The 25650-nt window shown below is 39.8% G+C and overlaps 1 protein-coding gene across 3 annotated transcripts in view; it reads right to left on the bottom strand.

The window, feature by feature from the left end:
• Window positions 1–25650, bottom strand: part of MARCHF6 (membrane associated ring-CH-type finger 6) — an 82826-nt gene that overhangs the window by 23403 nt on the left and 33773 nt on the right. For all 3 annotated transcript variants that reach the window (XM_078066559.1, XM_036104653.2, XM_078066560.1), the window contains exons 5-18: window positions 25483–25555; window positions 20951–21119; window positions 18287–18476; window positions 16341–16402; window positions 15744–15776; window positions 14583–14634; window positions 10172–10230; window positions 8666–8746; window positions 8328–8396; window positions 8173–8247; window positions 6760–6894; window positions 4789–4908; window positions 3529–3629; window positions 461–598 (exon numbers count right to left, since the gene is read on the bottom strand). In XM_078066559.1, the coding sequence (XP_077922685.1) occupies window positions 461–598; window positions 3529–3629; window positions 4789–4908; window positions 6760–6894; window positions 8173–8247; window positions 8328–8396; window positions 8666–8746; window positions 10172–10230; window positions 14583–14634; window positions 15744–15776; window positions 16341–16402; window positions 18287–18476; window positions 20951–21119; window positions 25483–25555 (1357 nt within the window). The remainder of the gene's footprint in view (window positions 1–460; window positions 599–3528; window positions 3630–4788; window positions 4909–6759; window positions 6895–8172; window positions 8248–8327; window positions 8397–8665; window positions 8747–10171; window positions 10231–14582; window positions 14635–15743; window positions 15777–16340; window positions 16403–18286; window positions 18477–20950; window positions 21120–25482; window positions 25556–25650) is intronic.

Here is a 25650-nt window from a genome sequence, read left to right as displayed (position 1 = left end):
AGCTTCTGCCTTCAGCTCAGGTCATGATCCCGGGGTCCTGGGATGGAGCCCCTGTTGGACTCCCTACTTGGTGGGGAGTCTGCTTCTCCCTCTCCTTCTGCCCGCCCCCCCCCCACTCTCTCTTTCTCAAATCTTTAAATAAAATTTAAAAAATAATCAGGATTAAGTTGGTTTGCTTTTAATGCACTGAAAAAAATGTTTACTTATACCCTGTGTAATGCAGTCAAAGAACCTGGCCCAGCAGCAAACCTCTGTAAGAGGGTAAAAACATGCATACCTTCTCCATAAAAGAACGGACAATAATAATTAGAAAAATAAGAAAAATTAAGAATTAAAAGAAGTATTATATACAACCTGCAGATACCACTAAATGGTCTCTTCTTAAAACTACTATTTCCTGAGGTGGCGGGGGGAGGCGTGGAACGTACTCTGTCAGAAAGGTTATCACGGGCCTACTTACAGCAAGTATCCAGCGGTAACAGTCCATGCTCGCACAAGCCCTTTCAGCCACTGCCGCGTGTGTCCCTGTTCAAGCAGCGCTGGCAAGACCACCTGAAGCAGAAGCAGCTCAAGGGACAGTTCACTCACTGGAGCATCACTAAGACAATTACAAACAGCTGTAATTTACAATATGAATCTATTTTCCATTATAACTATATCAATGTTAAACATCTGATGGGAAAACTCCTTGGAAGAGTCTTATGAACTCACCGTCGTTATCACCTCTCCCCCACTCTCCCTTGAAGCCAGCAAGGCTTCCCCCTCGACTCCTCCAAAACTGTTCCCCACTAGGATCACCAAAGACCTTGGTGTCGTTAAATCTGATGATCAGTTGTGGTGCTCACCTCATTTGCTGTGTAGCAACATGTTACACAACTGGTCACTCCTTGCTCCTCAAAACACATTCTCCCTAGATGCCTTTCTAGATCTGTTAGTTGTCCTTCAGCTCCCTGGGCTGGAGACAATGAGGGTCCCAGGCTCTGGTCCTCTCTCCTCTCATCTATGCATGCTCTCTGGATAAATGCAAACTCATGTGGCTTAAAATACCATGTTTCTGTAAATTTCTATGTACCACTCAGACATCTACCCTAACTCCCAACTTTATATCCCAAGTGCCAACTCAATGTCTCCTATAGACATTAGACATCTTACATTATCAAATTTCCACTCTTCCCTTTTAATCCTGTTCCCCCACAGCCTTCCTCACCTCAGTAAATGGCAACTCCATCCTTCTAGATGCTCAGGACAGGAACTTCCATCCTTGACTGCCTTTTTTTCACTCCACACTCAAAGAGTCCTACTGAGTGGACCCTAAGAATACCCTAAATCTCAATTCTCATGACCTCCATGGCTACTTCCTTCACCTCAGCTACCCTCCCCTCCCACCAGGATCCCTGCGTTATCCTCCCAGCTGGCTTCCTGCTCCTGCCCTGGCCACCCTAAGCCAGTCTCTTCTCATTCCAGCAGCCACAGTGATACTCGTTAATCTGCACCAGATCACTCTTCTGTTCCAACCTTTCCAAGAACTCCCTAAATCACTCAAGTTAAAGCCAAAGTGCTTACACTAGCTTAGGAACCTCTCTAGGATCTGACTTCCCATGACCTTTCTGACCTCACAGCCAACTACCATGCTTTCCTTCTACTCCAGCCGAACTGGCCTTCCTGCTGCTCCTCAAACAGACCTCAATGTCACTGCACTTGCCCGACCCCCTGCAAGGACACTCTACCTCCAGGAATCCACATGGCTCACTCCCTCAGCACTCCTTCAGGGCTTTCCTCAACTGTCCCCTCCTCAGGTCCCCATCAGTCACTTCTAAATTACAACCCCATTCTGACCACTCTCTCTATTCCCTTTGTCTGCTTCATTTTTCCCCACAGTATTTATGGCCCCTGATATACTATACTATGTTTTATCTATTTCTATGGCTGTCTCCCCCTCACTGAAATGTAAGCGCTACAAGAATAGAATTTTCCTGATTCTGTTTTGTTCACTGTTATATACGTAGTGCACAGAAAAGTACCAGGCATATCATGGGCCCTCAATTGTTTTTAATGGAAGAATGGGAGTAAAAACCACTATGTAGTCCAAAAACTTTGCTAAACTTCTAGGTATAACTGACTACCAAAATGGGTCTATCCTAACAATATCTAAAGCCAAAACCTGTGCTTCCTGGTTCCATGACCAGATCCAAATACATAAGGAGGGAGTAATGATTTAGTTAGGGAAAAACTCAGAGAATAAAACCTTAATTCGGATTTTGAAGAAAGATAACAAAAGCTTGCCAGGCAAACAGGGGGAGGAAGGTTATTCCAAACAGAAAGGGAAAAACAAGGGATAGCTAAGTATTTTAGGGAGACTTAATGGAGGGGAACATGGCTGGAGAACAGAATTCAAGTCAGACAATGCTGGGACAAGACGCTGGAAAGTCAATGTGAGATTATGCCAAGCCCTGCGTGTCTTTCTAAATGACCCAGATATTATCACGTAGATTATGGAGAGGCAGGGTGTTAAGGATGGGTTGTAAATGGAGAAGAAGAGGAAGGCCTAAACTAAGGCAGTAAGTGGTAAATCAAGTTGGATTAGATAAGAGATCTTTAAAAGGAGACTTGGGGCACCTGGGTGGCTCAGTTGGTTAAGTGTCCAATTTTTGATTTCAGCTCAGGTCATGATCTCAGGGTCCTGGGAGCAAGCCCATTTGGGACTCCATGCTTAGCAGGGAGTATACTTGAGGATTCTCTCTCCCCCTCTTCCTTTGTCCCTTCCCCCACTAATATGCTCTCTCTAAAATAAATAAATAAATCTTTAAAAAAATAAAATGAGACTTAAAAGATTTAAAGACCAATTAGAAATAATTGGGTGACTCAGTCGGTTAAGCATCTGCCTTCGGCTCAGGTCATGATCCCAGAGTCCTGGGATCAGGCCCCGCATCGGGCTCCCTGCTCAGCGGGAAGCCTGCTTCTCCTTCTCCCTCTGCCGCTCCCCCTGCTTGTGCTCTCTCTCTCTTTCTGTCAAATAAATAAAATCTTGAAAAAAGAAAAGAAATCTGAGGAAGAAATCCAAATTTCCTGGCAGATTTCTGTTCAGGTAACTGAAAGGATAATGCAAGTCACTAAAAAAAGGAATACACGAGGAGTGTTCATAGAAAACAGGTTTTTGGTGACTTAAGCTTTTAAATCAAAAAGATTTTATAACCACAAGCCTTATATCTTACTTTTAATCTATAACTAACTATACAACTACGGTGTATATGATACGGTTTTCATAGAAAGATGTCTGTGGCTAACACGCTCTCGTTAAGTATGGTAAACATTTCAATGCTGAACAAAGGCACACTTCATTTGCAGAAAAATAAGTAAGTCTTCCTTTGGAAAATGTAAATGCTAAACTAATGCTTATATAATCAAAAACGGCAAAATTGAACTATCAAATGATTTCCAGTATCTGTTTAGAAATGAATGTTTTAAATGTATGGACTCTGGATATCAACAGAGATAAAATAGTAAAGCTTCCAAATTTCAAAAACTCACCTGTAGAGCATGACATTGTATGGAAGAAAATTAGGCAGCAAACTCTTAATTATACGTATAGGAAGCCAGAGCATCAGGAGGACAATGGAGCCAAAGACAATCTGCAGTAAGAAAAAAGGCATGACAGCACTGTAAATCATTCCCATGAGAGACAAGCAGACTCCTGCACATACCCAACCGATACACAATCCAAGTCTACACCCACCCAGGGTCCAGAGTGTTCTCACTCCACACACTATATACTTGGGTCACTCTGTGAAAAGAATGCATTCCTAGGGAGGCTGCTCCTCTCTCTCTCTAGGACACAAGGGCTCAAACACAGGAGCCACAAAGGATAATCACTGCATTGTATGTGAAGAGAGAGTCAGAAACTTACAAAGAAGGACCAGAGTTGTCTGCAACTTAATAAATCACTTGTAAGTATTATAAGACATGACCCATTATTAATGGCTACAAACTTTCCGAACGGCACAATATTGCTTTTTAAATTTTATTTTGGAAAAACTTAGTTTTAACTAGGTAATTTCTTCTTCCAGGTGGGAAGAAGCCTTGACATACTTCTGTAAGAGTTTAATTTAAGGGGGACCTGGGTGGCTCAGTCGGTTAAGCATCTGCCTTTGGCTCAGGTCATAATCTCGGCATCCTGGGATTGAGCCCCGCATCGGGCTCCATGCTCCGCGGGGAGCCTGCTTTTCCCTCTCCCTCTGCCTGCCTGTCTGCCTACTTGTGATCTCTGTCAAATAAATAAATAAACTCTTAAAAAAAAAAGGGGGGGGGGGCGCCTGGGTGGCTCAGATGGCTGAGCGTCTGCCTTCGGCTCAGGTCATGATCCCAGGGTTCTGGGATCGAGTCCCGCAGGGAGCCCGCTTCTCCCTCTGCCTCTGCCTCTCTCTCTCTCTCTCTCTCTGACTTTCATGAATAAATAAATAAAACATTAAAAAAAAAAATTTTAAAAAAAAGTTTAATTTAAAAGCTATTAATGAATCTCCACTGCTCCAATGCATATTAAATGTAATTCAGAAACCCATAATTTGGCAATTATACTACTAAAAAACTAGAGGGCGTTTTTGTCTTAGTAAACATTTTATTTATGTTATCGAAGTAACCAATAAAACAACTATTTGACAAAGAAGTTCTACAAGCTTTGCTAAACATAAATTATTCAATATATCTACTCTACCAGTCCCTGACCCAAAAAATCCCCAACAAAACAAAAGGATAGCACACTTTACTTAAAAATCAATAAAAAGGTATGCTTACCACTGACAAAATAAATCTTCGGAGATGCCTATAAATGGGCAAATGGATCATTTCTTGTACTGGATTAAAATCTGGATCATTCAAATTCCTTAGAAACCATAAGACGCCAGGTCGAAGTACCTGCAAATATATATATATATATATATATATATTTTTTTTTTTTTTTTTACCAATATCTTCAGACTCCGTATATGAGCGAAAATATTAACATAAAAATAAGCTCTTAAAATTTTGGCTTCATAATAAAATGGGCCCCAGAAAATTCACATGGCTTTCCTATGAAAACAAGTTCCTAAATCAGGACCTATATGAAACTATCTTGTGTTTGATGTCCTTTGATGCTTTTCATCATTCAATGAAAAAAAATTTATTAAGTACAATTTGTCAAGAAAGCTAAGTCTCTGAGGTGAAAAGTAAATACTTTTTTTAAAAACACTTGTCACTATATTGCATCATCTGGTAAAAAAAGAATTATGTTGCAATTTATAAATGCTCTAAATAGAAGATCTGATTCCAGTCTTACACTCCTGAGAGGAGTTATCTTGTTAATTAAGAAACCCTAAAGCTTCTCAGCATTTTCATTCTACTGTCTACATCTTTTTTCCCTTTCTCAATGGAAATCATCAACCCAAGAGGCTGTGGGTGACGGGGCAATGGATGAGTCTGGGTATCAGCCCTGGGTGGTTCAAATTCACTGAGTTACCCTGTGTAAAGCCTCTCAACTGCCCAAACTGTATTTCTCCATCTTCCAAGTGAGGGGGTATACGACCTCTAAGGTTCCATCCAGCTCCCCAATACTAGGATTCTGTACCAACAAAAAACCACCACACCAAGGAGATGAAAAACTTCATGTAAAAACATTTTATCACTTAACAGTGTATTTCAGAAGTTATACATAATTACAGTTTTGAAAAGATTAAGTTAGTCTCAATCACTTGTTTCAAAGAAAGAATACAAGTTTTATCTGCAAACAGACTTTACTGAACTTACACTATATAATTCAGGAGAACATTTTGACCCCAGCCCGCTTCTTAACTCCTCACTATCTCAAAGAACAAAGTACACCAAGAATAGCATTAAGCCTTGATGCTGTTGTATTCCATTCACACTGGATTAGTCGGCCTCCTCCGGCAGCCCTGCACATTTTCCTCCCTGCATTTCTCCATCACCTCTTTCAATGTAGAGTAAGCTGACTTGTCTGATGGCTGTATTCCTTCCCAGGGTATACGATCAAAAAGAATGGGGATCCTGTCTTTGTTTCTTACTATTACACATCAGCACAGTGTCTGGCCCAGAGTGAACATGCAGTAATATTTGAGGAAAGAATGCACAGCAGCAAGTATACTTGTCAAAATTACTCATTTTTATACTTCCCACTGCATCAGAATGACTGAGCTTGAGATATATACTAATTAAATACTGACCCTACTTTTAGTCTCTTCAAATCAGTAAGGACTATATTCTAAAAATAGGACGAGTACAAGTACCCATCAGGCAAGTGAACTGGAATCATAAAGGACCCTCACTGTAATTCCATACTTAAGGTGCCTGATTACGTATCTTACATTTTGATCCTACAAAACCATATCCCTTTTGGGTATTTCCAGCACCGTATTTCCTTGAATGAAGTCCAAGACAGACTCACATCACATAAAATTCCAAAAACTTGTATGAGAGGATGGTCGCAATAACTACCAAATAAAGCAAATGCTTTTAGTTTTTTCCCTCAATCTACTCCTCTTTCAAACTCATAATTTTAGAAATAATAAAACTTGTCAATTTTTGAGACAAATGACTAAAAAGAGTTTAAAGAAATAAAGCCAAACTCACGTATCAGCTATACCTTCTTAGACAAAAATAATAAGAGAAAATTAGTTAGGAAATCATCACAGCCTTTGAGGCACGACTTGCGGTTAAAACAAAAGTCCTTCCCATAAATTTACAGCGTTGGCGTTTCCGTGCAGAACTTACCTCTCTCAGCAAGAGGATGAAGGAGGCGAAGTAGAACACATACACCATTCCCACTAGCCAATGCAGAAACATGGTAGTACCTGGAGCTGACTGAAAGCTCAGTTCTCGATCTTTCAGAGTAGCATCAAACATTTCCTAAATCAAAACAGAACAGGTGAGAGACATTTGTACCACTTACATTTGCCAAATTAACATCTCCATCTTCCAGGAAGTGAATAAATCACTATGTGTATGGGTTATGATGTTCTAGGACTACAGTTCTTTTAATGCCATTTCATGGTGTCACAGAAATATAAATGATATAAGGCTGGATACTATTTCAAAGATGTATAATGACACTTTAAAATTTTAAATATAAGAAGAAAGACTGATGAACCAGTTGGTGACTAAGAACTTTACTAATGCTGCTGAAGAACCATTTTTGGTTAACAATAACTTTTCAGGGATGCCTGAGGGGTGCAGCTGGGTGAGCATCTGACTCTTGGTTTCGGCTCAGGTCTGATCTCAGGGTCCTAAGTTGGAGCCCCGCATCAGGCACCATGTTGTGTTCTGCACTTGGCGCCAAGTCTACTTGGGTTTTTCTCCCTCTCCTTCTGCCCCTCCCCGCTGTACGCTATCAAATAAATTAATTAATTTAAAAAAATACCTTCTTTCCATGGTTACAGGTCTACATTCATGACAAGTTCATTTTTTTTTTTTTTTAAAGAGAGAGAGAAAGAGAGAGCACGTGCACAGGAGGGAAGGACAGAGGGAGAGAGAGAATCTTAAGCAGTCTCCCCGCTGAGCGCGGAGCCCCACACAGGGCTCGATCTCACGACCTTGAGATCACGACCTGAGCCAAAACCAAGAGTCAGACGCTTAAAAGACAGCGCCACCCAGGTGCCCTTCCTGACAAGTTTTAATAGTAAGGTACAGGTGAAAATGTTATCTCAGAACCAAAAGCAGCTTTTCTACATACACAATATTTTTGAAAAGTCAAAACCTGATTATCACTGACAGCAATTAAAAATTATAATCAGGACTGAGCAGCTTAGTTAAAAGAAATGGTTAGAGTTGAATTTATTATTACAAAGACAGTGTTCTTATCAGATTGTTCTCCTTATGTGTATAATGTCTTGGCATTACTGTAAAATTTAGAAGAGTAAAATGAATAAGAAAATTCTTCACTGGTTATTAGAAAGGTTCCAGTCAAAATACTCTGACATCAAAAATTTGCACAAAGCCTCAAAAAAAATCAGGTACTCAAGAAAAATTAGTAACATTAACATTTCACAATGATCCATTCTCAGGAAAAAAAAAAAAAAGGCAAATTCTTATCACATAGAGTTTCCTTTAAAAGGAATCCACTCTAAAGATCTCCCTTTTTGACACCTTTACATTATTAGATTATATGATAATGAATAATAAACTTACCAGGGAACAGATATCCAGCCACCAGCCACAAATGAGAGGGAACACTCCAATCTCTACCACCACTAACAAAGAGACCTTAAGTAAAAAAAAAACCCATCAAATACCATCCAAATGGGGAGAAATCGTTTCCAGCTTTAACTTATAACAGGAATTACCTTAACAACGATGTAGCAGACTCCCAGCAAACGACGAGACCTGTGAAATTTAACAAGAGTTGCCAAGCCCTACAGCATCTAGTCAAGGAAAAATCGAGCATTCAAAGGTACAAAGAAACAGGTACTTATTAGGTAGTACCTGTGCTGCCTAAATAACTACGTATTATTTGACAGAATTAATTTATTTCATATTTCGTCTGCCCTCATCCTCACTACAAATAGCTACAACTTTTACTGAGAGGACAGAAGAAGAGAAACAGTTTTGTCCTTAACAGGAACAACTCTTTGGTATGAATAATAATATCACCAAACATCCATGTTAGTTCATTAAAGGATACGTGACAAATTATCAGTGTTATTGCTAAAAGTATATACCCAACTATGGTTGTGATTAAACCTTCAAAATGAGATGCTTGGACCTGTAAATAAAAATAAATAGCATTTAATTTTACCATCTGGCCTATGTCCCAGCTTAACAATGTATTAAACAATCCGAGAAGACTCAAAGTGAACTGTCTCAGCAACTTACAACTAGACAACCATAAAATCCCCTTGAATGACATCTCTACAAACCAGATTCTCCCACTGTCAGCGATCTACTCAGGCAGACAAAATAAAAGTAGAGTGATTTGAACGTCACAAAAACAAAAGCTGCACGACACTAGTCTGCACTCTACTCCATCCTGAGGGGGACTGCGGGCTGAGCAATGAAAGCAGCAGCACACCGTGCAAGCAGCCCACCTGCCAGGTATGCCTTAGCTACCTCACCTCCTGCCCCCGGAGGGACTGCTTAAGTTTCCCCTGCTCTCCAAATCCGTTCCATTTTCAGCTTACAGAAAGTAAAAATTTGGACAGTGACAAATTTTTAGGTTCCTGAATTTCAGACAGCAAGTGCTGACAGTTTGGAAATTCAAATTTATCAAAGCATGTATCTGAACTTTTCAAGTTCTTGTGTTCAACTAGTGAGAACTGAGAGCTGTGTTAAATACTGTAACACATCTCTCTGCTCTTTCAGAACACTTCAGAATGTGATCTTTCAGGATTCACAGACACAAATTAAACAGAACATTCCAGAAATGTCAGCTCATCCTTAAAAGACTAGTTCTTTCTGGGGCCCCTGCAAAACAGTTGTAGTTGTTGGGCGCCTGGGTGGCTCAGTTGTTAAGCGTCTGCCTTCGGCTCAGGTCATGATCCCAGGGTCCTGGGATCGAATCCCACATCGGGCTCCCTGCTCTGCGGGAAGCCTGCTTCTCCCTCTCCCACTCCCCCTGCTTGTGTTTCTGCTCTCGCTATGTCTCTTTCTGTCAAATAAATAAATAAAATCTTAAAAAAAAAAAAGTTGTAGTTGACCATTCAAATATTTATCTATCTAAAAACAAGAACAAAATGTCAAAATTAAAACAAATTATTTAGAAAACACTATAAGCCTATCATTCCAAGACAGATCAATCCTTTATTTTTTTAGTTGACTGATATACTATTACTTTTCTAAATTCACTATGGGAAAGCTGAGGAAAAGGGAGAGAAGGAAGCAAGGTAATGGAATGGGTCAAAAATCAGCCTTAAGAAACTTTCCAGCAGCGTGCCTTTGGCCCACCCAACAGGAAGGAAGACAGTGCACCATGGGATTCAGGACACATTTTCCTTAGCTGGCAACTTGACCTACTATGTCTTGAGCTACTGTTAGTTTAAAAAAAAAAAAGAATGAGATCATGTTGGATAACTATTCCTTTGCGTAAGGCAAATTGAGAAATGAAGTAACTTTATAACACTATCGTTTACTCAACAAATATTAAGTCTGGGGGCAAGTAATGAAAGTAAGTTTGTAAAAGTATTATACTCACGTGTTCTTCAAATCCCAAACCAACCAGGGAGAAATGACCAATGTGGTAAGGGCAAAATGCTAAAAGGGGGAGAAAAATTAAATGAAAACTTCAAAATCAAAACAATGAACACTCCTAGTACCAACCCACAGTAAAAGAAACCAGGGCTTTTTGGAGAAATGGAAGATTCCAGAACTGGGGCCAAAAATGTACTGCCTAGGACATTCTCTATAACCAGAGAACAACAAAGATATCAAGGTCTAATAGGCTCATGACAAAAGGACACAGGAACCACCATGAAGAGGGTCTTACTGGCCAAGGAAAGGATGACATGAGCATCAAAGAATGACCAAAACTGATGGAAACACACAGAATGCTTTACAAATCCATGAGTTCATAATACTCAAAAAGAGGAAAGCCAAAAACAACACAAAGGGAAAAAAGGCAACATAAAAAAAAAAAAAAAACAACACTTTCCTCACCCCTGGAAATAGCCCATCAACTGTTTACCCTGAAAACTGATTAACTGGAGGGACAGAATTGCATACCTGTCTTGCTTCTTCTGAACAAACTGGTTCAGGTTAACTAAGATGTTACTTAGATGCTCCATTTTAAAGGAAATATGGAGACAAAGAAGTGAGGTGGTAGACATCATACAGGAAACAATTAGACAAATGTAGAAGGCAAGACACAGGACAGCTAACCTAGTCTCTTCAACAAATCAATGGCAAAATAAGGTAGGAGTAGATGAGGGGAGCAAAGAGAAGAATATTCTAGATCAAAAGGAACTTAAACTTAACAACCAAAAGTAATGTGTAGACCTTATTATCTGGATACTTATTCAAACAAACCCAACTGTAAAATGACACTTACGGAGACAATCTAGGAATTTTTAATATGATGGATTGTCAGGAAACACTAAATTCTGCTAATTTAGTACAGTGTGATAATAATACTATGGTTAAATGAAAAAATATCCTTGGGGCGCCTGGGTGGCTCAGTCGGTTAAGCGTCTGCCTTTGGCTCAGGTAATGATCCCAGGGTCTTGGGATCGAGCCCCACTTCGGGCTCCCTGCTAGGTGGAGAGCCGGCTTCTCCCTCTCCCTCTGCCTGCCACTCTGCCTACTTGTGCTCTCTCTCTCTGTCAAATAAATGAATAAAAAATCTTAAAAAAAGTACTAAAAAAATGAAAAAATATCCTTAACATTTTCAGAGTAAAAATTTTGTAGTCTCTTTTCTTCAAGTCTTTCTTGTCATGTTAATAAAATTTTACTTTTTTTCTTAATAAAATTTAATTACATCTTCCTTATGGCAAAATTAATTGAACAGCATAGATTATTAGGGAAGCAGGGAGGGGGACTCAATCATTAAGACAAAAGTCAGAGTGAATCTATAGGGATCGGGCCACCAAACCTTTTTAATCAAGTATTCCATGGGCAGAAATTTTTTTGAGTAAGTATTCCCAACATACTGAAATTTGTAAATCATACACACATTTTACTAACATATTATGTGTATTATAAAGCACAAAACGGGGCGCCTGGGTGGTTCAGTCATTGAGCGTCTGCCTTCAGCTCAGGTCATGATCCCAGGGTCCTGGGATCGAGCCCCGCATCAGGCTCCCTGCTCAGCAGGAAGCCTGCTTCTCCCTCTCCCTCTCACCCGCTTGTGTTCCCTCTCTCGCTGTCTGTCAAATAAATAAAATCTTAGAAAAAAAAATAAAGCACAAGAAATTCTTAGAGTAGGGGCGCCTGGGTGGCTCAGTTGGTTAAGCGACTGCCTTCGGCTCAGGTCATGATCCTGGAGTCCCGGGATCGAGTCCCGCATCGGGCTCCCTGCTCGGCAGGGAGTCTGCTTCTCCCTCTGACCCTCCTCCTTCTCATGCTCTCTGTCTCTCGTTCTCTCTCTCTCAAATAAATAAAATCTTAAAAAAAAAAAAAAAAAAAAAAGAAATTCTTAGAGTAAGAAAAAACTATATGCAGAATTTTTCCTATTTTGTTGTCTCACCCAACTCCGAGGATGACTCAAATAGGCCCCTGGGAAAGGCAAATTTTCAAGTTCCAACTCTATTTACATAGGGAAATATTAACCTGAAGCACCAATTGTTAACAATCAATTTCTATCCCATTACACAGCAACTATTAGGTAAGTATCCTGAAATTAAGGTCACTTTCTCAATATCATTCCCTTCTACCAGGAGATAGCTGCATTTTAAGTTTATAATTCTGCAAAGTACATAACCACAAGACTCCAAAAATGCAGGTCTAAAATTCCAGCAGAGCAACCCAAGTAGGAAAGAAACAGGAGTGTGGCTTAATCCCAATGACCATTCACCTTTAAGGGAAAGTACACTCCTAAAAAGAGGAAAACAACTTGGTTCATTTCAAAAGATTCTAAGTATAATATAAATAGATTTATAAAGATTTTTTTTATAGTATAAGCTTAGGAGGTTGGATTAGAAAAAAAATGTACTTAGATGTGATCTGCTTTACATAAATGAGTGTTATCTTTTCTATAATTCATGTAGTTTTTTCCTTTTTTTTAACTTTTAAGTTCATTTTTTTTTTTTGTCATCTCTACACCCAACGTGGGGCTCGAACTCATGACCCCAAGATCAACAGTCGCATGCTCCTCTGACTGAGCCAGCCAGGTGCCCCACTATAATTCACATGTTAAAGGTGACTTTTTCCTCCAAACATTAATTTAGTATTAAGCTTTTCTTGCAAGAACAAAGACTAAATCTACACATCATTTTTTCCTCTCAAAGAAAATTTAGCCAAGAATCAAAACAGTTTCACACTCTCTATATATCAATTACTTTACATAATGAAAAAGGTATGCAGAATAATCTGCATTTTTATGTTTCCACCCCCCATGCAAAAGGAAACAAAGAATGAGTTTCCTGTTAATTTGCACCATCTTAAATAGCTACTAAAAATTAAGAATCAATGGAATTTTTTCAAGATAATTTTTTTGAACAAGATACCTGTAAATTTATTTTGTTCTTTTATAGGTAATATTCAGAAATTAATTTTTTGTCTTAAACTCAAATTTACATAATTCAGTGTCTTTTTGACCACATGGTTTCCTGTTGAAGACAACTGCTTTCTAAGTCGCAATGTGGTCCCTAACCCAAAGCAATTAACTTGGAATTCAGCGGAAAAACTTTGGAAAATCCTCGGCAGGAATAAGGGTTAACTCACATGCATAAAAAAGGAATTTCTCAAAGATCATCCCTACAGAGTGATCTGTAGCCTGAGGTGTCTCTAAGAGAGACACAATTCACAGCTCAATCTAGCAAGAGCCTGATTCTATCAGACTCCACTTTCTTTCCCTTCAGAGATGCAGGAATTGAATTCTAAGGCATTGTTTTGCTTGATTCAGTTTCTTTTATTTTTCTCAAAGCAGAAAAACCTGTCACCCCTCTCTTCCTTTCCCTGATTACTCCCAACATCAGGGATTCCTATGTGGTCACAAGAATCCTCACAGCTGCAGCTGGGAAAAGTGTTTGGAAGTGACTTTGCATTTACTGGAATTTGGTTCCACAGGGATTTCACACTTAGGAAAGGTTCACTCCCTCCTCAAGCCTATATCCATCTCTAGTGACAGCTCTCAAGCCAGGGTCTCTGGTAAGGCCTTGGTCAGGATTCTGAGAAAAGAAACAAGATCTTCTGCCAAAGGGAAGAGCACACAGATAATCAGCACAAAATTAGTTCCAGACACAGGATGCTGCATATTCTCAAGTCAGTCTAAAATCAGCTTTTTTTTTTCTTTTTTAAGATTTTATTTATTTGAGAGAGCGAGCGAGCACATGCGAGAGCACAAGCAGGGGGAGCAGCAGGGGGAGAGGGAGAAGCAGACTCCCCACTGAGCAGGGAGTGCCATGCGGGACTCTATCCTAAGACCCCAGGATCATGACCTGAGCCGAAGGCTGACAACTGAGCCACCCAGGCACCCCTAAAATCAACTTCTATAAAAAGAGATGGAAATGCCCGAAAGAAGCAGAGATGGTACGTAACTGTAGTCAATGCTGCTTGGGAAAGAAAAGTATCTGTACACCTGGGGCCTTCCTATACAGGATGACTATCTAAAACCGTTTCACATATTCTGGTGTTTAAAAACGAAAACAAGGGGCACCTGGGTGGCTCAGTCATGAAGCGTCTGCCTTCGCCTCAGGTCATGATCCCAGGGTCCTGGGATCGAACCCCACATCGGGCTCCCTGCTCAGCGGGGAGTCTGCTTCTCCCTCTCCCTCTGCTGCTCCCCCTGCTTGTGTACCCTCTCTCTCTGTGTCAAATAAATAAATAAATAAAATCTTTAAAATAAAAAATAAATAAAAAATAAAAACGAAAACAAAACCTATAACAAGGCTCCTAGAAAACTGAACTCCTATCATACTACCATAAATAACAGCATTATAACCACCACTTACCAAAAACAAGAATGAACAATGTGTTTAAAGACACCACCCAGAAGACATGTTCCTAAAGGAAAAGAGCATTAATAAAACATAGTCAATTCTTCTTCCATGTCTAACTGGACTACTCCACTTAGACTGAAATTTTCACTCCATAATGTTGAGGTTTCATTACGTGCAACTTCTCATTTTTCATTAGACAGCTCATAAAACTAAGCCTAATAAAATTCAAGTTCATAACGTTACATGCCGGAAAAAAAAAAAAAAATCAATCCATAAACATTTCCTCTTCAGAAATTAGTAAGCCACTACAAACTACACAGATTCTCATAAATAGCCAGATTTCTTTTAAATCAAATGATGCTGAAAAATTCCAAATGGAGGAAAATTTGAAAATCACATTAATTCTGAACTTCACATCAATGTAAATCACACAGTGCTTCTTTCCAGGGTCCATTTTGTTCTCATGGCTTCTGCAAGGTCACTTCTCTTCCTTGGTCCCTTTTCTGCCTATGGCACCCTCGTTTTCTTAGGAGAGGTCTTAGAATACTCATTCTCACTTGGCCATTCATCCACCCCTTCCCCCATTATGCATTATCACCAACATGATTGCTACCTTATGTTAGTTTCAGTCAGTAGGGGTTCTTCGACAAGTAGCTAAAGTCATCTTGATACCCAAAGCCACTTAAAAATCCCAAATGATTTTAAACTACAGACCCTGAAAAGAGCATCACTTCCCCTAAAGAACAGGTTCTTTAAAGAATTATCCCTCCCCTCTTTATAATAAGGTAAAGATAGGTGAGGTTCGGCAAACAGTGGAAATCTAGCACATGAAACTGGGTCTCACTATGAGCACTGCAAAGCATTAATTAATATACTGCAAGGCTTAAAAGAAGACCAAGTTCTTCTTAACTACCATTAAATCTGTATTTCATTTTCTTTTCTAAAAATCAAGTACGTAATAATGACCGTTTTAAACACTATTACCTTTGTTCTTTGCCAGTATTTTCAATGCACAAAACAGACTTTCTTCAACATATCAAGTAATCAAAAATCAAAGGGCATGGTGACCTTTAGTATAAAAAGCCAGACATACTATAAATTTGAAATCGCTGAATCATTAAGATAAATAATTAAGTCACAACTCTATTTTTAAAAAATATTAGCTTTACTTACTAGAAAAACTAGCGATCCATCAAGTCCTAGCATCTGAAATAAATAATAACGATATGCATAAATTCAAGATGCAACAGCATTTTTTATTCTATTTAGAAAAAAGGCTCACTTTCAATTATATTTAAACATAATCCTTACCTACTACTTTCCAATACAGCTTACCATTTTCAGAGAGTAAGAAACTTGTTTATTAGAGTTTTATATTTGGGCCTCCTTTTATTCCAAATCATATGATTATAAAGTCAAAAAGTTCCATCATGGGTTTAATTCTTACATTAGATAAGGAGCCAGCCAAGATTTCATGATATATCAACTGCAGTATCAGAATATTTCAATTTAAATTGTTATTTCATTTTACAGAAGTCCATAATTTGTTTGTATTAAAGGCCAAAAAACAGAAAAATAGTCAACAATAGATTATAATATTTTTAATATTTTCACTACAAACAACACATCACTTTTCTCTAGAATACTTAAAGTTCTACTGCAGCCTCCAAAGACTGTAGCCACAAAATTGGTGTATGCATCCACATATGCCCAACTTTAACACATAGTTTAAGGTTAAAACACTACAATGCATGATAGAAAGAATCTTACTCTTTCCCACGTAAGCTCTTCTGCAGCTCGGTCCCACTCTAAAGCATTCCAGTTCATGTCATCTGGAAATATAATTATAGTTGAAAGATTACTGATGGAACCTGAACCATAAATAATAAAACATATGCTTTTAATTTGGTGTTTTGCAAGCTGCTGATGAGAAGCTAAACCACATTATTTGCTTGTTAGGTAATAAGAATACACACACATAAACATAACACACATAAGGTGATTCTAGATTGTGGTTAAGTGCTAGAAAGGAAATAAATAGAATTATGTGAAAGACAGGAACTTAAACTCTCTGAATCTAGAATGAATCTGGAAAATTTGAGAAAAACGAGGAAGCCAGGGGCAAGAATTCTCCGGGGGTGGGGAGGGAGTGGTAGAAGATACAGTATTGAAAGGCAGACAGGGATCAGATCATACAACGGGGCTGGGGAGGAGGTTAAACCTGGATTTTGTTTTGTTCTTTAGTGTAACAGAAAAACCACTACCAGATTTTAAAGGCAGGAGAGCACTACGAACACTATGTAGAGCACGAGTGGAAGAAAGAAGCTACGCACTAAGAAACTATTGTGTTAGATGAAGAGAAGGAAAGGATGGCTGCACCAGGGTGGCAGCAGGCTGCCTTCTTGAGCCTCTGAAGATAGACTTGCTGCTCCCTACAAGGGTCCCTTGCTCCCATCCCACAACTTGCTTGTTCTCATCCTTCAGGTCTCACCTCAAATATCACTTACTCTGAGCTACCTGGAGAATCTTATTTAAAACAGACTCTCCCAACAGCATCCTCAGAGCAACCTGCACATTTATCACAACGTGTCACAAGGTATTTGTGCACTTGGGTACTCCTGCTTCTTCACTAGACCAGAAACTCCATGAAGGCAGGGACCTGTTTGAGTGCCTGGCACCAGGAGACACTCAGACACCAGCAATGTCCAGCGGACCTGGAGACACCGCAGTGCTGGACAGGAAACCTCTGGAGCGGGAGGAGAAGTGGGGATGGTGAGCTACCCCAGCTGACTGGCGGGTACAGTCCTGGATCTTCTTTAGAATCTGGAGTTAGACTGCTAGAAAATGAGAAAATGGTTTCCTTCATGGCATCTGTCCTGCAATGTACCTTCAAGAATTCTTTGATATTAAAAGTTGTGCTGACTCAAGAGAAATGGAAGGAAATAAAGTAATCTGTATCAAATTCCTTTAAAAAAATCAGAGTCTAGGGCGCCTGGGTGGCTCAGTCGTTAAGCGTCTGCCTTCGGCTCAGGTGATGATCCCAGGGTCCTGGGATCGAGTCCCACATCGGGCTCCCTGCTCGGCGGGAAGCCTGCTTCTCCCTCTCCCACTCCCCCTGCTTGTGTTCCTGCTCTCGCTATGTCTCTCTCTGTCAAAAAAATAAATAAAATCTTTAAAATAAAAAAAATAAAAAATAAAATAAAATAAAAAAATCAGAGTCTAGTACAATTTACAAATAATTTCTTCCTAGCCATCCTATAAAAGTCCTGTGTAGAGTAGGATTTTAAAACATAAAATGAGGGGCACCTGGGTGGCTCAGTCGGTTAAGTGTCTGCCTTCGGCTCAGGTCATGATCCCAGGGTCCTGGGATCGAGCCCCACGTGGGGCTCCCTGCTCAGCGGAGAGTCTGCTTCTCCCTCTCCCTCTGCCTGCTCCCCCTGCTCTCTCACTCTTGCTTTCTCTCAAATAAATAAATAAATAAACTTTTTTAAATTAAATGAATAAAAAAAACACAAAATGTGCCCTGCTTCACAAAAAAAAAAATATTTACACATATGTATATCCATAAATAAATCTGCCAAAATAAAGTTAAAACAGGTTAGAAACAGAACTCCGAACCCATAAAATTTTGAAGACTCCAGTCCTTCTCCTCAAGGAAAGCTGGAAATGGACTCATGGTCACAAAGGAAGGGTAAGTATGGGCCAGCAGCTATTACCCTGGGCCCCGTTGTTGGCATCGGCTGCATCCTCCCCGCCCGCATCATCCTCCTCCTCATTGTCCTCCTCCTCCTCTTCTGCCTGATCATCCTGGGCATCGGGGTTTTCTCCCACCACGGCGTTCTCGGCTGGTGGGTTAGCAGGCTGGTCGGGGGCAACATTTTCAGCACCATTTCCTCCTGCTGGAGCCTAAAATGACAGAAGAACCCAGAAAATGTAGCTAATTTGTCTCAGTTCTGCTCTATTTCCAAATCGCACTCTTCCTGTTAAAAAAAAAAAACAAAACTAGCAAACAAACACAAACTATTAAAACTCCAAAAAAACACCTCTCAAAGTCATCTTTTCTACAAGCATCTGATTTTGGATCTACTCAGCATATAAGAACATAAACAAACACACTTCACAGTGTATATATTCATTCAGTATAATTTAGGGGTTTCACAAAGTATTACAGAAAATGGGTCAACAAATCTGGCTAACTTTAACACTTCAAGCACATCCCAAACCAGTTACTAGTGGGGTTACAGAAGTTTCTATTCATGCCAGCAGAGCAAGAATCAAGAATTCAGAAAGTTAAAGCCATTACCTCTTTGGATACATAAAAACAATACATTATAACATGTCACAAAACGCAAAAAAGGAGGCATTCAACAGAGTAAAAACAAGGAGCAAGCTGTCTATCTTAACAAAAGGGCAGAGAAACTCCTTCTGGAGCTCAGTTTCAGGAAATAGAGCTGCCTCAGCCAACAAGAGGTCCAGATACGAGTTTTGACTTATTCTTAGTACAGCCAGTCAAGGACAAACTCGAAGAAAACCAAGGTTCAGATTTCCCATGACTGCAGTTGGATCTTGCAACAAAGAGAACTTTGGTTACTTTTCACATGTAGGCTGAGCAAGAAGGGAGCAGCGAAGATTCAGCCAGTGATTCCGACCCCAGGCTGACATCTCTGTACCCGAGCTCTGAGCTCCTGAGGCAAGACAACCTAGAATTATTTCTGCACCAGCATCTCCACAGTCTGCTCCTCTACGTGAACACTGGGTCTCAGCTACTGTCCAGCAAGCTCCTATAAAGGTCTAAGGACTTCCCTGGGCCCAGCTGCAACCTCTGCCTGGAGGCTGCAGGGTCGGAAGAATTCCTTCATGGAATGATCTGAAGGTCTTCAACATAGTCTTCATCAAGGCTATCTGGTGGAAGCCCAGAAGGCTCTCGTGGAACCTGGACCTGGGGAGATTTTCTCAGGATGATCTCTGGCTCCTCAGCCATCATCTCAGTTGGTGGTGACCTTATTTGATCATTCTGGACTTCTCTATTTCTTTGTGTCTTTGGTACTGTTCAGTCTCCATTCTTTAACTCTGGGGAAACAGAACTCAGACTCCAGCACAGGTGCCACATTGGAGGACGGGGGCCACAGGGGTGGGGGCAGCCCACGATGAGACTCAAATCCCACGACCAGCTCCGGGAAAGGGCCATAATCCTTCTTTATAAGGCATCTCCTGACTTTACCGACTGCCTCAGGGACGAACATATATTTACTTATATACCTATACGTTTATACTCATACAGATGTGTAACTTAATTCTCTGTTATCAGTTAAACACTTGAGGAAACAGTTTCTCATTCCTGCTCAGGAGGTAAACCTGTCCACATGGACTTTGTCAGTTCCCCATGCATCGTCCTCTGGCTCTTACTGAGTTCTGCTACCTACCAAATGCAACGACATAGTTATAGTTAAAGAAAACACGAATTCCCCGTGTGGAGTTAATGAAGATTCTAAAAGAGCAACTACATTAAATGTTTCAAAATATGAGATACAATGATAAAAGTATTAATACTAGGTAAGAAGTGTCTTTTCTTTCTAGTCTCACTTCTTGTATGTGTGACTTGCTAAGGAGAAGTTATACTCAACTCTGTAGAGAAAAAAGTATGGCAGAATTTGACTGAAATCGAACTACACACTGACACAGCAGAAGTTCCTTAAATGAAAAATTAAGTTGTTAATTATTTTGAGTATCTTAGAGTCAATTTTTCATAATAAAATCTTATGAAGCATAGTTTTTGTACATAGCTAATGTTTTGACATTTTCAGCCCCATAATTTCTCAGCAAGACACTAAACGTCATTTATCTTATCCTCTTTCTCTTAACACGTCTAGCAAATAAATGCTCCTGCATCTAACCTAAGCATGCATCTCTCATAAAGAAAAAGTGAAACTGCACCAGATTGTGTAACAGTGATCCACTGATTCTACTTTTAGTAATGTTGCTACTGGGAGCAGCAAACACAAGGCATTTTACATAAGAAGAAACTGATGAACCAAGAAAGCAGGGAGCCTCCTCAGCGTCCTGCAGCATGTCAGCATCATCGCCAGGGAGTCTGTATGCTCACTTCCAGGCCAGCGTTAAGCAGTCAATCCAGGCAAAGGGAATGAAAGAGCATTTCAGTACACCCCCCAACAATGCTCCCAATCTCACTCAAAAATTAAGCAGCAAAGTAGAAGTGCCTTTTTCTGATTTTTTTTGCATTTCCCTTAATCTTCTCCCAAACCTTTTCACTGTCCTGCTTTGCAATGAGGGGCAGAGGACTCAAGGGTTTAGATCTTAGAGAATGACAACAATTCCCATTCTTATGCAAACAGAATCGATTCAGGGGTGGAGGGAGTTACCTCATTTTGGTGGTGCCCAGCCGCATTGAAGGGTGGAGCAGCATGCTCCAGCCAAATCGGTGCTCCCCCGTGGACTATCTGCTCTCGCAACCACACAAGGCTGATGAATGCACACAGTGTGCATGTTACCACAAAACAACCCTGCAAACAATCCGCCAATAAATTGTCCCTATTAAAAAAAAATTATATAGAATTACTCCAAAGAATGCTTAAAATTAAGAAATGAAAGGTAACATTTCATCTTAAACTAAAATTTCAGAAAGAAGAGCCAGAAGTCATAATTTTCTACGTAAAAATCAGTTTCTCGGAATTATTTCTGAGAATGGTGAAATTCTATCTTATAAGCTGGCCAAATACATTTGCTTATATATATTATATGTATTTATATTATAGTAAATGAAGAATAACATCAGAACTACACAGAAGTTAGCTACCTAGCCATTCTTTGAACATGGTTTAAAAACAGGCAGGCGACAGGCGCCTGGGTGGCTCAGTTGGTTGAGCGACTGCCTTCGGCTCAGGTCATGATCCTGGAGTCCCTGGATCGAGTCCCGCATCGGGGTCCCTGCTCGGCACCCTCCCCCCCCATGTGCTCTCTCTCTCTCTCATTCTCTCTGTCTCAAATAAATAAATAAAATCTTAAAAAATAAAATAAAATAAAATAAATAAAAACAGGCAGGTGAAAAGCAAAAACCAAAAGCAACCAAACACTGACAAAGGCCAAGTACGTATGTAATTTATGAAAGGTGAATGACTGTCCAACCCACACTAAGAATTTCCTTATCCTTATTTTACACACAAGTTTAATAAACTTGGTTAGCTGGTACCCACACAAATGAAGATAATCAACAAATCAGAAGAGAAGAACCTCCAGAGAGGCCTAAAGACAATGTAAAGAAAGAAAGCTGAGAGATACTCAGTATGCAATGTGCAAGAAAAAGAAATCTATAATACCCTTTAGGTATCTATCACTTAGAAAGCAGATTAAATTTTGATGCTAACTGCAAATATAAGTATGTTATTAGTTCCTCAACAAATTCAGATAGACAAATTATGTTATGATACATGCAGTATTGTAACACCAAAGACCTCTTTGTTCTTTTCCTCCCAAGGGGCTTGTCCTTCCCTAGTCTATTTCTGATTTCAGAATAATTCAAGGATAACTCAAGAATCTTGGTGGCCTTAGGAAAATCCTTTATCATAACGGAATGACTTTTTCCTCCATGGAAAATCTGAGGAAGAGTCCATTTGAGAGACCTCAGCCTACTGGCTCCAAACTTAATGAATTGATGTGGCCCACAGATATGACCTGAAATGTCTCATGAAGGCAATTCTGGTGGCCCACTATCAAAAACCTAATCGAAAGAGGAATCCTAACCACTTCCATGCTAAGGAACCCTCCAGGTTAAGAAAACTTTGATAACTTCAGACTAAAATACCCACTTCTCTACTCCGTACTTGTCATCAGCAATAAGAACAGCAATTGTTTGATGTCAATTTTCAACAGTGACAAACCCTTTGTAGAGTCCTTTTCCCTCATACCTACAATCTGGGCTGGTTCTGTGACTTGCCTGGACCAAGGTGAGGCTGCCTGAGTTTAGAGCCTAGAAGAGAGCTGGTGAACTTCAACTCTCACCCTTTTAGAACGCTGCCCTGCGACCACCATGTACAGAAGCCCTGCTGGCTTTCTGCAAGATGAGAGGGCACATGGAAGAGGACCAAGGCACACGGCTGGAGCCATCTCAGACCATCCAGCTCCAGTGAAACCCATGAGTAACTGAGGCAAGCCCAACATATGAACTAATCCACTGAGCCCAGCCCAAATGGCTGACCCCTGGAATTATGAGCCAATAAAATTATTGTTTTAAGCCAGTAAGTTTTGGGGACAGTAGGTTTTGAAGCAATAATTAACTGATACGTTGCGCCTAGAGATGATCTCAAGAACTGAGCTACAGAATATGTTAAGCAGCTGCCACAATATTAAGAAATTTAAGGTAACATTTCAGAAATAAAAGTAATACTACAGAGAAAATGAAACACAGCTCATTAAAAAAAAAAAAAAGTAGTTATTTAAAAGTGCTTCCAGGAAAACTGGCGCAATTCTTCAAACTGTAAAAGGCAGCATGGGATTACAAAACCAAACCACGGTTATGATTTCTTTTGACTACCCCCAGCTATGCCTGTGGGTTTCCTCCTGTGTCAATCAGCAGTCTCACGAAGGCAATTCTGGTGGCCCACTAACCAATCACATTAGAAAGAGGGAGCCTGCCAATGTTAAGACAAGCAACAGCTCTGAGCTTCAGTGATAATTCTGCTATACGTTAACCTAATACTCAAAATTCACATACAGTTTTTACATATATATGTGAATTTAATCTTTGAATAGCCCACCCAAAGCCCTGAGGCATGATCTTCCTCACTTTACAGAGGAGAAAATGGGCTCAGAAAGGTCCAATGATTTGCCCAAAGTCACCAAAAAACCTACAGATACAAACTATATTCCAATGCTAGGGTTCCTTCTGTTACAACCAACTACCTCACTGTATCGCCTAAGTGATTACACCCGCCAACCTGTTGGTCAATGGTTCTACCAACAAGAAGTAAAGGTAGTAGGTAAGTAGGATACTACACCTTGTTTGGCATTTCACGGACATGGCTTCCATAAACACCTGTTTTTCATATAGTCAAAGCCTACCAATTTAGGCTTTGGTAAATGTTAACATATTTAGCCATTTAAAACAGAAACCATTAGAGAAATAATATATCTCTGCTTTATTAAACCGCATAGATCGGAACTCAAGTCATCTTTTCTAAACAACTGAGATACGGACTGGTCGCTACCATGCACTCATTAACTGCAACGGTTTACAGAATTTTAGCCCAAACTAAATGAACAAGAATACCCTATGTGAAATGGTTCTTTTATTAGCTTATACATATTAAAATAAAACTTCCATCACTCTTAGCAGTCACCCCTTGCTTTTATCGGACTTCCCTCGCTACTTCCAATATGCATCTTGGCGTGTATACAATTCCTAAATGCAAGCCAGAGGTGAATGATATCATATACACAAAGACATAATGAATAGCGGCTGAGCCATTTAAGACAAACTTCTTACACTTCTATACTGAGACCATGTTCTGGATGGCTGACATAAAAACCTGATGTCCAGAAATGGGAATGCTGTCCTGTTTGTGTCTACTGCATCACTTCACAAAAGGCTTGTATTTTTATACAAAGGGTTATCATCTTATGCTAGTTCCAAACTTTCAAATGTGTTAAATTATTGCTTCTCTTTTTTGTCACGGCCACAGCTAGGAGCACCCTATTTCAAGGCCCCAGTCTACTTCTAAACATTACTTTATCAAAGCTGTTCTTTATTAATGAAAACAAAAAATAATTCTAATGTAAATAAGTTCAAGCTGAAAACCTTTTATCTATTATTCCCTATACTGCCAAAGACACAGAAATGAAATAACCTGACTGTTCTATCCCAAAAACGTATTACCAGCAAGTAGAAAAACCAAGTCACAGAGACATCTAATGTTTCTAAATATTTAGAAACATGATTAAAAATAATGATGCAGAGGGGCGCCTGAGTGGCTGAGTCCGTTAAGCGGCTGCCTTCGGCTCAGGTCATGATCCCAGGGTCCTGGGATCGAGCCCCGCATTGGCCTCCCTGCTCGGCAGAGAGCCTGCTTCTCCTTCTCCCTCTGTCTGCCGCTCTGCCTACTTGTGCTATCTCTGTTAAATAAATTAATAAAAATATTAAAAAATAATAATAATGATGCAGATGCAAGAGACTTAAAAGAACTCCTCCTTAATTTCTTTTCTATCAGAAATACAGTATGCCCTCCTGCTCTCTTCTATTGCCTTGTGGCTTATTTTTATGGTAATATACTCTGAATACTTTGTTCCATTGGATGGTTTTATATTGTTCTCTGTCTTTACTGACATAGCAATCAGAAACCTAAGGTCAGCTGGGTACAAAAGAAGATTTAGCAAATATAGGTGCAATCGTTGGCAGGCTTAATATTTAATGATCTCGATACAGTTAATCATTTACACTATTCATAATTCTGACTTCAGTAATAAAAACACATCTTTCCCAAGAAAACACAATTAAAATGCTTAATGTCAAATTAAGATACAGTAAAACAATGACAGTGAACAAGTTTTTAGTCCATATTCTAATAATCACAAGAAACATTTGAAAACTAAATTTGTATTCAAATGATTATATGTTGTTAAAAAATCCACGTTTAAATGAACTCTCAGCATAGGAACATGACAGCACATACCTCACACTGCACAGGAGCCTATTTAACATATCGTCCCACACCTTACAAAACAGTCCTTTAAAACGGGTATGTTTTAAAACAAACATGTACATATGTCAGCTACTTCTACTGTAGCTATAACTCTTCTCCTTGGAACAAAAGGACTTTTCAAATTATAACAAGAATAAAAGCGTGCAGGAAGACTGAGCACCAGCTCTGCCGTGCAGCCTTGCAGCCTCACGAGTACTCACGTGGACAGCATGTCCAGTGGCAGCGTCAGTAGTGAGCTCACGGAGCCAGTAAACAAGCACTTGTAGATACGGCCTACCGAAAAGGGTGAGATGGCACACGGTTACAACACACATCATGAACTCAGACAGGTACTCAATTAAACGGAGGTAAAGTGTAAGCCCCTGAAA

The sequence above is a fragment of the Halichoerus grypus genome, chromosome 2 (assembly GCF_964656455.1).
Source record: "Halichoerus grypus chromosome 2, mHalGry1.hap1.1, whole genome shotgun sequence".
Taxonomy (NCBI): domain Eukaryota; kingdom Metazoa; phylum Chordata; class Mammalia; order Carnivora; family Phocidae; genus Halichoerus; species Halichoerus grypus.
Note: the sequence above shows the minus strand (reverse complement) of the source record. Positions and strands in the feature narration are given on the sequence as shown.